Source organism: Oncorhynchus nerka, linkage group LG9b, assembly GCF_034236695.1.
Source record: "Oncorhynchus nerka isolate Pitt River linkage group LG9b, Oner_Uvic_2.0, whole genome shotgun sequence".
NCBI classification, from domain to species: Eukaryota; Metazoa; Chordata; class Actinopteri; order Salmoniformes; family Salmonidae; genus Oncorhynchus; species Oncorhynchus nerka.
Genome location: NC_088424.1, coordinates 53,012,706 through 53,029,720, shown reverse-complemented (window position 1 = coordinate 53,029,720; position 17,015 = coordinate 53,012,706). Strand labels below are relative to the sequence as shown.

At 46.4% G+C, this 17,015-nt stretch overlaps 1 protein-coding gene across 1 annotated transcript in view; it reads left to right on the top strand.

Moving 5' to 3' along the window:
• Positions 1-17,015, top strand: part of LOC115125744 (protein Niban 1-like) — a 114,468-nt gene that overhangs the window by 77,017 nt on the left and 20,436 nt on the right. The window contains exons 12-14 of the mRNA XM_065013650.1: positions 4,448-4,558; positions 6,419-6,526; positions 6,697-6,808. Of these exons, the coding sequence (XP_064869722.1) occupies positions 4,448-4,558; positions 6,419-6,526; positions 6,697-6,808 (331 nt within the window). The remainder of the gene's footprint in view (positions 1-4,447; positions 4,559-6,418; positions 6,527-6,696; positions 6,809-17,015) is intronic.

Genomic DNA, 17,015 nt, shown 5'->3' with positions numbered 1-17,015 from the left:
AGATAGACATGCAACAGGTTAGTTCTGATCCACAGCGTACAGACATGATCCACAGCGTACAGATAGATGCAACAGGTTAGTTCTGATAGACCACAGCTGATCCACAGATAGACATGCAACAGGTTAGTTCTGATCCACAGCGCAGATAGACATGCATAGGTTAGTTCTGATCCACAGCGTACAGATAGACATGCAACAGGTTAGTTCTGATCCACAGCGTACAGATAGACATGCAACAGGTTAGTTCTGATCCACTGCACGCAGATAGACATGCAACAGGTTAGTTCTGATCCACAGCGTACAGATAGACATGCAGCAGGTTAGTTCTGATCCACAGCGTACAGATAGACATGCAACAGGTTAGTTCTGATCCACAGCGTACAGATAGACATGCAACAGGTTAGTTCTGATCCACAGCGTACAGATAGACATGCAGCAGGTTAGTTCTGATCCACAGCGTACAGATAGACATGCAACAGGTTAGTTCTGATCCACAGCGTACAGATAGACATGCAACAGGTTAGTTCTGATCCACAGCACATGCATAGACATGCAGCAGGTTAGTTCTGATCCACAGCGTACAGATAGACATGCAACAGGTTAGTTCTGATCCACAGCGTACAGATAGACATGCAACAGGTTAGTTCAACAGGTTAGTTCTGATCCACAGCGTACAGATAGACATGCAGCAGGTTAGTTCTGATCCACAGCGTACAGATAGACATGCAACAGGTTAGTTCTGATCCACAGCGTACAGATAGACATGCAACAGGTTAGTTCTGATCATGCAGCAGGTTAGTTCTGATCCACAGCGTACAGATAGACATGCAGCAGGTTAGTTCTGATCCACAGACATACAACAGGATACTGATCCACAGCGTACAGATAGACATGCAGCAGGTTAGTTCTGATCCACTGCACGCAGATAGACATACAACAGGATAGTTCTGATCCACAGCGTACAGATAGACATGCAGCAGGTTAGTTCTGATCCACTGCACGCAGATAGACATACAACAGGTTAGTTCTGATCCACAGCGTACAGATAGACATGCAGCAGGTTAGTTCTGATCCACAGCGTACAGATAGACATGCAGCAGGTTAGTTCTGATCCACAGCGTACAGATAGACATGCAGCAGGTTAGTTCTGATCCACAGCGTACAGATAGACATGCAGCAGGTTAGTTCTGATCCACTGCACGCAGATAGACATGCAACAGGTTAGTTCTGATCCACTGCATACAGATAGACATGCAGCAGGTTAGTTCTGATCCACAGCGTACAGATAGACATGCAACAGGTTAGTTCTGATCCACAGCGTACAGATAGACATGCATCAGGTTAGTTCTGATCCACAGCGTACAGATAGACATGCAGCAGGTTAGTTCTGATCCACAGCGTACAGATAGACATGCAGCAGGTTAGTTCTGATCCACAGCGTACAGATAGACATGCAACAGGTTAGTTCTGATCCACAGCGTACAGATAGACATGCAGCAGGTTAGTTCTGATCCACAGCGTACAGATAGACATGCAACAGGTTAGTTCTGATCCACAGCGTACAGATAGACATGCAACAGGTTAGTTCTGATCCACTGCACGCAGATAGACATGCAGCAGGTTAGTTCTGATCCACAGCGTACAGATAGACATGCAACAGGTTAGTTCTGATCCACAGCGTACATATAGACATACAACAGGTTAGTTCTGATCCACAGCGTACAGATAGACATGCAGCAGGTTAGTTCTGATCCACTGCACGCAGATAGACATGCAACAGGTTAGTTCTGATCCACAGCGTACAGATAGACATGCAACAGGTTAGTTCTGATCCACAGCGTACAGATAGACATGCAGCAGGTTAGTTCTGATCCACAGCGTACAGATAGACATGCAGCAGGTTAGTTCTGATCCACTGCACGCAGATAGACATACAACAGGATAGTTCTGATCCACAGCGTACAGATAGACATGCAGCAGGTTAGTTCTGATCCACTGCACGCAGATAGACATACAACAGATGATCCACATGCATGCAGCAGGTTAGTTCTGATCCACTGCACGCAGATAGACAGGGTTAGTTCTGATCCACAGCGTACAGATAGACATGCAGCAGGTTAGTTCTGAGATAGACATGCAGCAGGTTAGTTCTGATCCACAGCGTACAGATAGACATGCAGCAGGTTAGTTCTGATCCACTGCACGCAGATAGACATGCAACAGGTTAGTTCTGATCCACTGCATACAGATAGACATGCAGCAGGTTAGTTCTGATCCACAGCGTACAGATAGACATGCAACAGGTTAGTTCTGATCCACAGCGTACAGATAGACATGCATCAGGTTAGTTCTGATCCACAGCGTACAGATAGACATGCAGCAGGTTAGTTCTGATCCACAGACATGCAGCAGATAGACAGATAGACATGCAGGTTAGTTCTGATCCACAGCGTACAGATAGACATGCAACAGGTTAGTTCTGATCCACAGCGTACAGATAGACATGCAACAGGTTAGTTCTGATCCACAGTGTACAGATAGACATGCATCAGGTTAGACAGATACTGTAGGACATGTCAAAAGTAGACCTAGACTTGACAAAAAACTAACTCTGTCGTTAATCTCTTTTCTGTATATTCTACAACATACCATTTCCTCACATCTCAGATTTGGATGAGATGTTATCCTATGTGGTTCTGTCTTGTTGTAGCTGATAGAGAATGCTGTGTGTTTCTGTGTTGTAGCTGATAGAGAATGCTGTGTGGTTCTGTCTTGTTGTAGCTGATAGAGAATGCTGTGTGGTTCTGTGTTGTAGCTGATGGAGAATGCTGTGTGTTTCTGTGTTGTAGCTGATGTTGTAGGTTCTGTGTTGTAGCTGATGGAGAATGAATGGAGAATGCTGTGTGGTTCTGTGTTGTAGCTGATAGAGAATGCTGTGTGTTTCTGTGTTGTAGCTGATAGAGAATGCTGTGTGGTTCTGTGTTGTAGCTGATGGAGAATGCTGTGTGTTTCTGTGTTGTAGCTGATAGAGAATGCTGTGTGGTTCTGTCTTGTAGCTGATAGAGAATGCTGTGTGTTTCTGTGTTGTAGCTGATGGAGAATGCTGTGTGTTTCTGTGTTGTAGCTGATAGAGAATGCTGTGTGGTTCTGTGTTGTAGCTGATGGAGAATGCTGTGTGTTTCTGTGTTGTAGCTGATGGAGAATGCTGTGTGGTTCTGTGTTGTAGCTGATAGAGAATGCTGTGTGTTTCTGTGTTGTAGCTGATAGAGAATGCTGTGTGGTTCTGTCTTGTTGTAGCTGATAGAGAATGCTGTGTGGTTCTGTCTTGTAGCTGATGGAGAATGCTGTGTGGTTCTGTGTTGTAGCTGATGGAGAATGCTGTGTGTTTCTGTGTTGTAGCTGACAGAGAATGCTGTGTGTTTCTGTGTTGTAGCTGATAGAGAATGCTGTGTGGTTCTGTGTTGTAGCTGATAGAGAATGCTGTGTTTCTGTGTTGTAGCTGACAGAGAATGCTGTGTGTTTCTGTGTTGTAGCTGATAGAGAATGCTGTGTGTTTCTGTGTTGTAGCTGACAGAGAATGCTGTGTTTTTCTGTGTTGTAGCTGACAGAGAATGCTGTGTGGTTCTATGTTGTAGCTGATGGAGAATGCTGTGTGTTTCTGTGTTGTAGCTGATAGAGAATGCTGTGTGGTTCTGTGTTGTAGCTGATAGAGAATGCTGTGTGTTTCTGTCTTGTAGCTGATAGAGAATGCTGTGTGTTTCTGTGTTGTAGCTGATAGAGAATGCTGTGTGGTTCTGTGTTGTAGCTGATAGAGAATGCTGTGTGTTTCTGTGTTGTAGCTGACAGAGAATGCTGTGTGGTTCTGTGTTGTAGCTGATAGAGAATGCTGTGTGGTTCTGTGTTGTAGCTGATAGAGAATGCTGTGTGGTTCTGTGTTGTAGCTGATAGAGAATGCTGTGTGTTTCTGTGTTGTAGCTGATGGAGAATGCTGTGTGTTTCTGTCTTGTAGCTGATAGAGAATGCTGTGTGGTTCTGTGTTGTAGCTGATAGAGAATGCTGTGTGTTTCTGTGTTGTAGCTGATAGAGAATGCTGTGTGGTTCTGTGTTGTAGCTGATAGAGAATGCTGTGTGTTTCTGTGTTGTAGCTGATAGAGAATGCTGTGTGGTTCTGTGTTGTAGCTGATAGAGAATGCTGTGTGTTTCTGTGTTGTAGCTGATGGAGAATGCTGTGTGGTTCTGTGTTGTAGCTGATAGAGAATGCTGTGTGTTTCTGTGTTGTAGCTGACAGAGAATGTTGTGTGGTTCTGTGTTGTAGCTGATAGAGAATGCTGTGTTTCTGTGTTGTAGCTGATGGAGAATGCTGTGTGTTTCTGTGTTGTAGCTGATGGAGAATGCTGTGTGTTTCTGTGTTGTAGCTGATGGAGAATGCTGTGTTTCTGTGTTGTAGCTGATAGAGAATGCCGTGTACACCTTTAAATTGCTCCTCCAGAGCTCACTGAATGACAACGCTTCCAAACTCACCTCAGCCATGGAGAAAGCAAAGCTCAGAGTCCTCAAGGTGAGATAACAGACAGAGCTTCATACCTCCTGCCTTCTGTCTGTAGCTTCATACCTCCTGCCTTCTGTCTGTAGCTTCATACCTCCTGCCTTCTGACTGTAGATTCACACCTCCTGCCTTCTGACTGTAGATTCACACCTCCTGCCTTCTGACTGTAGATTCACACCTCCTGCCTTCTGACTGTAGCTCCATACCTCCTGCCTTCTGATTTACACCTCCTGCCTTCTGTCTGTAGCTTCATACCTCCTGCCTTTTGTCTGTAGCTTCATACCTCCTGCCTTCTGTCTGTAGCTTCATACCTCTTGCCTTCTGTCTGTAGCTCCGTACCTCCTGCCTTCTGTCTGTAGCTCCATACCTCCTGCCTTCTGTCGGTAGCTTCATACCTCCTGCCTTCTGACTGTAGCTCTGTACCTCCTGCCTTCTGACTGTAGCTTCATACCTCCTGCCTTCTGTCTGTAGCTCCGTACCTCCTGCCTTCTGACTGTTGATTTACACCTCCTGCCTTCTGACTGTAGATTCACACCTCCTGCCTTCTGACTGTAGCTCCATACCTCCTGCCTTCTGACTGTTGATTTACACCTCCTGCCTTCTGACTGTAGATTCCCACCTCCTGCCTTTTGTCTGTAGCTTCATACCTCCTGCCTTCTGTCTGTAGCTTCATACCTCCTGCCTTCTGTCTGTAGCTCCATACCTCCTGCCTTCTGTCTGTAGCTCCATACCTCCTGCCTTCTGTCGGTAGCTTCATACCTCCTGCCTTCTGACTGTAGCTCCGTACCTCCTGCCTGTAGCTTCATACCTCCTGCCTTCTGTCTGTAGCTCCATACCTCCTGCCTTCTGACTGTAGCTTCACACCTCCTGCCTTCTGTCTGTAGCTTCATACCTCCTGCCTTCTGACTGTAGCTCCATACCTCCTGCCTTCTGACTGTAGCTTCATACCTCCTGCCTTCTGACTGTAGCTTCATACCTCCTGCCTTCTGACTGTAGCTCCATATCTCCTGCCTTCTGTCTGTAGCTTCATACCTCCTGCCTTCTGACTGTACGATGCAACACTCCCCTACCTGCTGTAGCTCCATACCTCCTGCCTTCTGTCTGTAGCTTCATACCTCCTGCCTTCTGTCTGTAGCTCCGTACCTCCTGCCTTCTGTCTGTACGATGCAACACTCCCCTACCTGCTGTAGCTCCATACCTCCTGCCTTCTGTCTGTAGCTTCATACCTCCTGCCTTCTGTCTGTAGCTCCGTACCTCCTGCCTTCTGTCTGTACGATGCAACACTCCCCTACCTGCTGTAGCTCCATACCTCCTGCCTTCTGTCTGTAGCTCCATACCTCCTGCCTTCTGACTGTAGCTTCATACCTCCTGCCTTCTGACTGTAGCTCCGTACCTCCTGCCTTCTGACTGTAGCTTCATACCTCCTGCCTTCTGTCTGTATGATGCAACACTCCCCTACCTGCTGTAGCTTACTTTCAGTGAATTCATAGTTGACTAGGAGAAACTCAGCCTTGGTTATTCTGTCTAACACTTGTTGTGTGGTTGTCTTGTTGTGTGGTTGTCTTGTTGTGGTTGTCTTGTGTGGTTGTCTTGTTGTCTTGTGTGGTTGTCTTGTTATCTTGTGTGGTTGTCTTGTTGTGTGGTTGTCTTGTTGTGGTTGTCTTGTTGTGTGGTTGTTTTGTGTGGTTGTCTTGTTGTGATTAATTGGTTGACTGGTTGGTTGGTTAGATTTATGGATTGATTGGTTCATTGATTAGTTGATGGATTGATTGATTGTTTTATTGATTGATTGATGCATCTTTCCTTTAGCAATATGTCTATAACAGGGTGTAGAGTCTCGTAACATTCTTGTTCTGTGGTTGTTCCCTGCAGCAATATGACCATGACAGTAGCACGGTGAGGAAGAGGATCTTTCAGGAGGCTCTGGTTGACATCACGCTTCCTGCTATCAGGAGGAACCTGGCGCCGGCACACAAACCGGTATGTACGCTGGTAACCTTTTGTCTCTTTATATCAGTCATTATATGCTAGATATATCCCAGGGCTGATGGTCTCAGTCCATCCACATCTCACCCTATCAAATTAAAGTAACGTTGGAGCAGGTACTGTTAGTTCATCAGAATATAAACCGTGAAACCAACACTTTACAGGACCTGCAGAAGTTGGACCAGTACATCTTTGCTGATTACACCAACTTCATCAAAGTGGAAAACGTTTATGAAGACATTCTACTGGACATTCTGACCAACGAGGTGGACAAAGGTGAGTTTACCTGCTTCTGTCTGTCATCCAGGGACCAGGATTCTCTTTATATATACAGTTTTGCCATCGTTGTAAAGCTTGCCACACGCACACTATACGATACATTTATTAAACATAAGAATGAGTGTGAGTTTTTCATCACAACCCGGCTCGTGGAAAGTGACAAAGAGCTCTTATAGGACCAGGGCACAAATAATAATAATTAATATTTTTGCTCTTTATTTAACCATCTTACATATCAAACCTTAATTGTTCATCAAAAATTGTGAATAACTCACCACAGGTTAATGAGAAGGGTGTGCTTGAAAGGATGCACATAACTCTGCAATGTTGGGTTGTAATTGGAGAGAGTCTCAGTCTTAAATCATTTTCCACACACAGTCTGTGCCTAGCCTGTATTTACTTTCCATGCTAGTGAAGGCCGAGAATCAACTCTCACATAGGTACGTGGTTGCAATTTGTTTCCACGCTCCAAATTCAGTGAGAAGAGCACATATCATGGTGATTTGATTAGGCCTATTCATTGCCTGTCATGAAGAATATGACCAGTTACGACCATCGCTGATCACTCATTAAAAGGAGAGGAAATCGTCATTAAATTACTCCTCCTATAAGCTCCCCTGAAATATTGCAAGGCTCTCAAGAAAATAGCAATTTAATCCAAAACTGGGGGTTAACAGCTAATGGTGAACAATCCAAAACTGGGGGTTAACAGCTAATGGCGAACAATCCAAAACTGGGGGTTAACAGCTAATGGTGAACAATCCAAAACTGGGGGTTAACAGCTAATGGTGAACAATCCCAAACTGGGGGTTAACAGCTAATGGTGAACAATCCAAAACTGGGGTTAACAGCTAATGGGAACAATCCAAAACTGGGGTTAACAGCTAATGGTGAACAATCCAAAACTGGGGGTTAACAGCTAATGGTGAACAATCCAAAACTGGGGGTTAACAGCTAATGGCGAACAATCCAAAACTGGGGGTTAACAGCTAATGGTGAACAATCCAAAACTGGGGGTTAACAGCTAATGGTGAACAATCCAAAACTGGGGGTTAACAGCTAATGGTGAACAATCCAAAACTGGGGGTTAACAGCTAATGGTGAACAATCCAAAACTGGGGGTTAACAGCTAATGGCGAACAATCCAAAACTGGGGTCCTTGTTAATGCAGTTAACAGCTAATGGTGAACAATCCAAAACTGGGGGTTAACAGCTAATGGTGAACAATCCAAAACTGGGGTCCTTGTTAACAGCTAATGGTGAACAATCCAAAACTGGGGGTTAACAGCTAATGGTGAACAATCCAAAACTGGGGTTAACAGCTAATGGTGAACAATCCAAAACTGGGGTCCTTGTTAACAGCTAATGGTGAACAATCCAAAACTGGGGTTAACCTGTGTGTTGTCCTTGTTAGAGAAGAGCTCCAACCTGTGCTAATGCAGAACAATCAAAACTGGGGTTAACAGCTAATGCAGAACAATCCAAAACTGGGGTTAACAGCTAATGCAGACAGAACAATCCAAAACTGGGGTCCTTGTTAATGCAGCTAATGGTCCAACAATCCAAAACTGGGTTGTCCTTGTTAATGCAGACTAATGGTGAACAATCCAAAACTGTGGTTGTCCTAACAGCTAATGGTGAACAATCCAAAACTGGGGTCCTTGTTAACAGCTAATGGGGCTCCAACAATCCAAAACTGGGGCTAAAGCTAATGTTGTGAACAATCCAAAACTGGTGGTCCTTGCTAATGCAGAACAATCCAAAACTGGGGGTTAACAGCTAATGTGTGTTGTCCTTGTTAATGCAATCCAAAACTGGGGGTTAACAGCTAATGTGTGAACAATCCAAAACTGGGGTTAACAGCTAATGGTGAGACAATCCAAAACTGGGGTTAACAGCTAATGGTTGAACAATCCAAAACTGGGGGTTAAATGCAGACAATGGGAACAATCCAAAACTGGGGGTTAACAGACATGAGGCTCCAACCTGTGTGAACAATGCAGACAAAACTGATCCTCATTAGGCTCCAACCTGTGTGTTGTCCTTGTTAATGCAGACAGAGAAGAGCTCCAACCTGTGTGTTGTCCTTGTTAATGCAGACAGAGAGGGGCTCCAACCTGTGTGTTGTCCTTGTTAATGTAGACAGAGAGGGGCTCCAACCTGTGTGTTGTCCTTGTTAATGTAGACAGAGAGGGGCTCCAACCTGTGTGTTGTCCTTGTTAATGCAGACAGAGAGGGGCTCCAACCTGTGTGTTGTCCTTGTTAATGCAGACAGAGAGGGGCTCCAACCTGTGTGTTGTCCTTGTTAATGCAGACAGAGAGGGGCTCCAACCTGTGTGTTGTCCTTGTTAATGCAGACAGAGAGGGGCTCCAACCTGTGTGTTGTCCTTGTTAATGCAGACAGAGAGGGGCTCCAACCTGTGTGTTGTCCTTGTTAATGCAGACAGAGAGGGCTCCAACCTGTGTGTTGTCCTTGTTAATGCAGACAGAGAGGGGCTCCAACCTGTGTGTTGTCCTTGTTAATGCAGACAGAGAGGGGCTCCAACCTGTGTGTTGTCCTTGTTAATGCAGACAGAGAGGGGCTCCAACCTGTGTGTTGTCCTTGTTAATGCAGACAGAGAGGGGCTCCAACCTGTGTGTTGTCCTTGTTAATGCAGACAGAGAGGGGCTCCAACCTGTGTGTTGTCCTTGTTAATGCAGACAGAGAGGGCTCCAACCTGTGTGTTGTCCTTGTTAATGCAGACAGAGAGGAGCTCCAACCTGTGTGTTGTCCTTGTTAATGCAGACAGAGAGGGGCTCCAACCTGTGTGTTGTCCTTGTTAATGCAGACAGAGAAGAGCTCCAACCTGTGTGTTGTCCTTGTTAATGCAGACAGAGAGGGGCTCCAACCTGTGTGTTGTCCTTGTTAATGCAGACAGAGAGGAGCTCCAACCTGTGTGTTGTCCTTGTTAATGCAGACAGAGAGGGGCTCCAACCTGTGTGTTGTCCTTGTTAATGCAGACAGAGAGGGGCTCCAACCTGTGTGTTGTCCTTGTTAATGCAGACAGAGAGGGGCTCCAACCTGTGTGTTGTCCTTGTTAATGCAGACAGAGAGGGGCTCCAACCTGTGTGTTGTCCTTGTTAATGCAGACAGAGAGGGGCTCCAACCTGTGTGTTGTCCTTGTTAATGCAGACAGAGAGGGGCTCCAACCTGTGTGTTGTCCTTGTTAATGCAGACAGAGAGGGGCTCCAACCTGTGTGTTGTCCTTGTTAATGCAGACAGAGAGGGGCTCCAACCTGTGTGTTGTCCTTGTTAATGCAGACAGAGAGGGCTCCAACCTGTGTGTTGTCCTTGTTAATGCAGACAGAGAGGGTCCTTGTTAATGCAGACTCCAACCTGTGTGTTGTCCTTGTTAATGCAGACAGAGAGGGGCTCCAACCTGTGTGTTGTCCTTGTTAATGCAGACAGAGAGGGGCTCCAACCTGTGTGTTGTCCTTGTTAATGCAGACAGAGGGGCTCCAACCTGTGTGTTGTCCTTGTTAATGCAGACAGAGAAGAGCTCCAACCTGTGTGTTGTCCTTGTTAATGCAGACAGAGAGGGGCTCCAACCTGTGTGTTGTCCTTGTTAATGCAGACAGAGAGGGGCTCCAACCTGTGTGTTGTCCTTGTTAATGCAGACAGAGAAGAGCTCCAACCTGTGTGTTGTCCTTGTTAATGCAGACAGAGGGGCTCCAACCTGTGTGTTGTCCTTGTTAATGCAGACAGAGAAGAGCTCCAACCTGTGTGTTGTCCTTGTGAATGCAGACAGAGAGGGGCTCCAACCTGTGTGTTGTCCTTGTTAATGCAGACTGAGAAGAGCTCCAACCTGTGTGTTGTCCTTGTTAATGCAGACAGAGAGGGGCTCCAACCTGTGTGTTGTCCTTGTGAATGCAGACTGAGAAGAGCTCCAACCTGTGTGTTGTCCTTGTTAATGCAGACTGAGAAGAGCTCCAACCTGTGTGTTGTCCTTGTTAATGCAGACAGAGAGGGGCTCCAACCTGTGTGTTGTCCTTGTTAATGCAGACAGAGAACCTGTGTGCTCCAACCTGTGTGTTGTCCTTGTTAATGCAGACTGAGAAGAGCTCCAACCTGTGTGTTGTCCTTGTTAATGCAGACAGAGAAGAGCTCCAACCTGTGTGTTGTCCTTGTTAATGCAGACAGAGAAGAGCTCCAACCTGTGTGTTGTCCTTGTTAATGCAGACAGAGAGGGGCTCCAACCTGTGTGTTGTCCTTGTTAATGCAGACAGAGAGGAGCTCCAACCTGTGTGTTGTCCTTGTTAATGCAGACAGAGAAGAGCTCCAACCTGTGTGTTGTCCTTGTTAATGCAGACAGAGAAGAGCTCCAACCTGTGTGTTGTTCTTGTTAATGCAGACAGAGAAGAGCTCCAACCTGTGTGTTGTCCTTGTTAATGCAGACAGAGAAGAGCTCCAACCTGTGTGTTGTCCTTGTTAATGCAGACAGAGAAGAGCTCCAACCTGTGTGTTGTCCTTGTTAATGCAGACAGAGAAGAGCTACAACCTGTGTGTTGTCCTTGTTAATGCAGACAGAGAAGAGCTCCAACCTGTGTGTTGTCCTTGTTAATGCAGACAGAGAAGAGCTCCAACCTGTGTGTTGTCCTTGTTAATGCAGACAGAGAGGGGCTACAACCTGTGTGTTGTCCTTGTTAATGCAGACAGAGAAGAGCTCCAACCTGTGTGTTGTCCTTGATAATGCAGACAGAGAGGGGCTACAACCTGTGTGTTGTCCTTGTTAATGCAGACAGAGAAGAGCTCCAACCTGTGTGTTGTCCTTGTTAATGCAGACAGAGAAGAGCTCCAACCTGTGTGTTGTCCTTGATAATGCAGACAGAGAAGAGCTCCAACCTGTGTGTTGTCCTTGTTAATGCAGACAGAGAAGAGCTCCAACCTGTGTGTTGTCCTTGTTAATGCAGACAGAGAGGGGCTCCAACCTGTGTGTTGTCCTTGTTAATGCAGACAGAGAAGAGCTCCAACCTGTGTGTTGTCCTTGTTAATGCAGACTGAAAAGAGCTCCAACTTCTTAATCATAGCCTCAATTTTGTCCCCCACATTGAATATAGTTGAGGAGAGTCCCTGTAATCCTAGATTCAGATCATTCAGGCGAGTAAAAACATCCTCGCCTGTCGTGTGAGAAACTCGTCATCATGCAAGCGGTCAGACAAGTGAAAATTATGGTCAGCAAAAACCTCGTCTCTTAATTTAAAAAAAAGTGTCAATACTTTGCCCCTTGAAAACCAGCTCACTGGTTGTTGTAAAAGCGTTACATGATCACTGCTGATATCATTGCATAATACATCAAATACACGAGAGTTCAGGGGCCTTGCTTTAACAAGTTAACCATTTTCACTGTAGTGTCCAAAACATCTTTCAAGCTGTTCCCTTGGCAGCAAGAGCCTCTCGGTGGATGCTGCAGTCTACCCAAGAGCCTCTAGGGGGATGCTGCAGTCTACCCAAGAGCCTCTCGGTGGATGCTGCAGTCTACCCAAGAGCCTCTAGGGGGATGCTGCAGTCTACCCAAGAGCCTCTCGGTGGATGCTGCAGTCTACCCAAGAGCCTCTCGGGTGGATGCTGCAGTGTACCCAAGAGCCTCTCGGTGGATGCTGCAGTGTACCCAAGAGCCTCTAGGTGGATGCTGCAGTGTACCCAAGAGCCTCTAGGGGGATGCTGCAGTCTACCCAAGAGCCTCTCGGTGGATGCTGCAGTGTACCCAAGAGCCTCTCTGTGGATGCTGTAGTGTACCCAAGAGCCTCTCTGTGGATGCTGCAGTGTACCCAAGAGCCTCTCTGTGGATGCTGCAGTGTACCCAAGAGCCTCTAGGGGGATGCTGCAGTGTACCCAAGAGCCTCTCGGTGGATGCTGCAGTGTACCCAAGAGCCTCTCGGTGGATGCTGCAGTGTACCCAAGAGCCTCTCGGTGGATGTGCAGTGTACCCAAGAGCCTCTCGGTGGATGCTGCAGTGTACCCAAGAGCCTCTCGGTGGATGCTGTAGTGTACCCAAGAGCCTCTCGGTGGATGCTGTAGTGTACCCAAGAGCCTCTAGGTGGATGCTGTAGTGTACCCAAGAGCCTCTCTGTGGATGCTGCAGTCTACCCAAGAGCCTCTCGGTGGATGCTGTAGTGTACCCAAGAGCCTCTAGGTGGATGCTGTAGTGTACCCAAGAGCCTCTAGGTGGATGCTGTAGTGTACCCAAGAGCCTCTCTGTGGATGCTGCAGTCTACCCAAGAGCCTCTCTGTGGATGCTGCAGTGTACCCAAGAGCCTCTCGGTGGATGCTGCAGTGTACCCAAGAGCCTCTCGGTGGATGCTGTAGTGTACCCAAGAGCCTCTAGGTGGATGCTGCAGTCTACCCAAGAGCCTCTAGGTGGATACTGCAGTGTACCCAAGAGCCTCTAGGTGGATGCTGCAGTGTACCCAAGAGCCTCTAGGTGGATGCTGCAGTGTACCCAAGAGCCTCTAGGGGGATGCTGCAGTGACCCAAGAGCCTCTAGGTGGATGCTGCAGTCTACCCAAGAGCCTCTAGGTGGATGCTGCAGTGTACCCAAGAGCCTCTAGGTGGATGCTGCAGTGTACCCAAGAGCCTCTAGGGGGATGCTGCAGTGACCCAAGAGCCTCTAGGGGGATGCTGCAGTGACCCAAGAGCCTCTAGGGGGATGCTGCAGTCTACCCAAGAGCCTCTAGGGGGATGCTGCAGTCTACCCAAGAGCCTCTAGGGGGATGCTGCAGTGTACCCAAGAGCCTCTAGGGGGATGCTGCAGTGACCCAAGAGCCTCTAGGGGGATGCTGCAGTGACCCAAGAGCCTCTAGGGGGATGCTGCAGTGACCCAAGTGGCGATGGTAGTAACTGCTTGCACGCGCGTTACCACTCCACTATGTCTCCCTGCCATGGCTTTTACGCCATCAATACAGAACACATCTTGACCACCAAGTCCATTTGATGTCACAAAGCTGTCCGGTACCATTCCTCTCATGTTGTCCTGGTTTCCAGAAGAGGATGTCTTCCTTAATTGACCCCCCATAAACGTAACGGACATATACCAGGAGCTGTGCCAGGCCCACCACGTCTGTTGACTCATCCAGCTGTAACAGACATATACCAGGAGCTGTGCCAGGCCCGTTGACTCATCCAGCTGTAACAGACATATACCAGGAGCTGTGCCAGGCCCTCCATGTCTGTTGACTCATCCAGCTGTAACAGACATATACCAGGAGCTGTGCCAGGCCCGTTGACTCATCCAGCTGTAACAGACATATACCAGGAGCTGTGCCAGGCCCTGTTGACTCATCCAGCTGTAACAGACATATACCAGGAGCTGTGCCAGGCCCGTTGACTCATCCAGCTGTAACAGACATATACCAGGAGCTGTGCCAGGCCCTGTTGACTCATCCAGCTGTAACAGACATATACCAGGAGCTGTGCCAGGTCTGTTGACTCATCCAGCTGTAACAGACATATACCAGGAGCTGTGCCAGGTCTGTTGACTCATCCAGCTGTAACAGACATATACCAGGAGCTGTGCCAGGCCCTGTTGACTCATCCAGCTGTAACAGACATATACCAGGAGCTGTGCCAGGCCCTGTTGACTCATCCAGCTGTAACAGACATATACCAGGAGCTGTGCCAGGTCTGTTGACTCATCCAGCTGTAACTGGAGCTGTGAGGCCCTGTTGACTCATCCAGCTGTAACAGACATATACCAGGAGCTGTGCCAGGCCCTGTTGACTCATCCAGCTGTAACAGACATATACCAGGAGCTGTGCCAGGTCTGTTGACTCATCCAGCTGTAACAGACATATACCAGGAGCTGTGCCAGGCCCTGTTGACTCATCCAGCTGTAACAGACATATACCAGGAGCTGTGCCAGGCCTGTTGACTCATCCAGCTGTAACAGACATATACCAGGAGCTGTGCCAGGCCCGCCACGTCTGTTGACTCACCCAGCTGTAACAGACATATACCAGGAGCTGTGCCAGGCCTGTTGACTCATCCAGCTGTAACAGACATATACCAGGAGCTGTGCCAGGCCTGTTGACTCATCCAGCTGTAACAGACATATACCAGGAGCTGTGCCAGGCCTGTTGACTCATCCAGCTGTAACAGACATATACCAGGAGCTGTGCCAGGCCTGTTGACTCATCCAGATGTAACGCATATAATTCACGGGCTTGTATGTGAAGCAGTAATTGTTTCAAAGCATCTCCTGCCATGTCACTGATGCGTCGTGAAACAGTGTTGTTTGATGAAGACATTGGGCTGTATAGTTTTTTGAGCCTTTTCCCCCAGCATTGTCCCAGCCATATCCACGGCAGCAGGAAGAAAGAAGTCCTCCACAATAGTATGGAGCTTGCCTGTCCTTGCCACTCGGTAGCTCACCATATAAGATGTGTCACTGCCTAATCTTTAGTTATCTTTATTATTTTGGTTAGGTCAAGGTGTGACGAGGGTGGTTTGTTTCGTTTTGGTATTGTTTAGTTTTTTTTGTATGTTTATGGGTTTTTGCAAGTCTAGGTGTTTATATGTCTATGGGGTTGTTAACTAGTCTAGGGGTTTATATGTCTATGGGGTTGTTAACTAGTCTAGGGGTTTATATGTCTATGGGGTTGTTAACTAGTCTAGGGGTTTATATGTCTATGGGGTTGTTAACTAGTCTAGGGGTTTATATGTCTATGGGGTTGTTAACTAGTCTAGGTGTTTATATGTCTATGGGGTTGTTAACTAGTCTAGGGGTTTATATGTCTATGGGGTTGTTAACTAGTCTAGGGGTTTATATGTCTATGGGGTTGTTAACTAGTCTAGGGGTTTATATGTCTATGTTGTTAACTAGTCTAGGGTTTTATATGTCTATGGGGTTGTTAACTAGTCTAGGGGTTTATATGTCTATGGGGTTGTTAACTAGTCTAGGGGTTTATATGTCTATGGGGTTGTTAACTAGTCTAGGTGTTTATATGTCTATGGGGTTGTTAACTAGTCTAGGTGTTTATATGTCTATGGGGTTGTTAACTAGTCTAGGTGTTTATATGTCTATGGGGTTGTTAACTAGTCTAGGTGTTTATATGTCTATGGGGTTGTTAACTAGTCTAGGTGTTTATATGTCTATGGGGTTGTTAACTAGTTAGGTGTTTATATGTCTAGTCTAGGGGTTTATATGTCTATGGGGTTGTTAACTAGTCTAGGTGTTTATATGTCTATGGGGTTGTTAACTAGTCTAGGTGTTTATATGTCTATGGGGTTGTTAACTAGTCTAGGTGTTTATATGTCTATGGGGTTGTTAACTAGTCTAGGTGTTTATATGTCTATGGGGTTGTTAACTAGTCTAGGTGTTTATATGTCTATGGGGTTGTTAACTAGTCTAGGGGTTTATATGTCTATGGGGTTGTTAACTAGTCTAGGGGTTTATATGTCTATGGGGTTGTTAACTAGTCTAGGGGTTTATATGTCTATGGGGTTGTTAACTAGTCTAGGTGTTTATATGTCTATGGGGTTGTTAACTAGTCTAGGTGTTTATATGTCTATGGGGTTGTTAACTAGTCTAGGGGTTTATATGTCTATGGGGTTGTTAACTAGTCTAGGTGTTTATATGTCTATGGGGTTGTTAACTAGTCTAGGTGTTTATATGTCTATGGGGTTGTTAACTAGTCTATGGGGTTGTTAACTAGTCTATGGGGTGTTAACTAGGGTTTATATGTCTATGGGGTTGTTAACTAGTCTAGGTGGTTTTATATGTCTATGGGGTTGTTAACTAGTCTAGGTGTTTATATGTCTATGGGGTTGTTAACTAGTCTAGGTGTTTATATGTCTATGGGGTTGTTAACTAGTCTAGGGGTTTATATGTCTATGGGGTTGTTGTTAACTAGTCTAGGGGTTTATATGTCTATGGGGTTGTTAACTAGTCTAGGGGTTTATATGTCTATGGGGTTGTTAACTAGTCTAGGTGTTTATATGTCTATGGGGTTGTTAACTAGTCTAGGGGTTTATATGTCTATGGGGTTGTTAACTAGTCTAGGGGTTTATATGTCTATGGGGTTGTTAACTAGTCTAGGGGTTTATATGTCTATGGGGTTGTTAACTAGTCTAGGGGTTTATATGTCTATGGGGTTGTTAACTAGTCTAGGGGTTTATATGTCTATGGGGTTGTTAACTAGTCTAGGGTTTATATGTCTATGGGGTTGT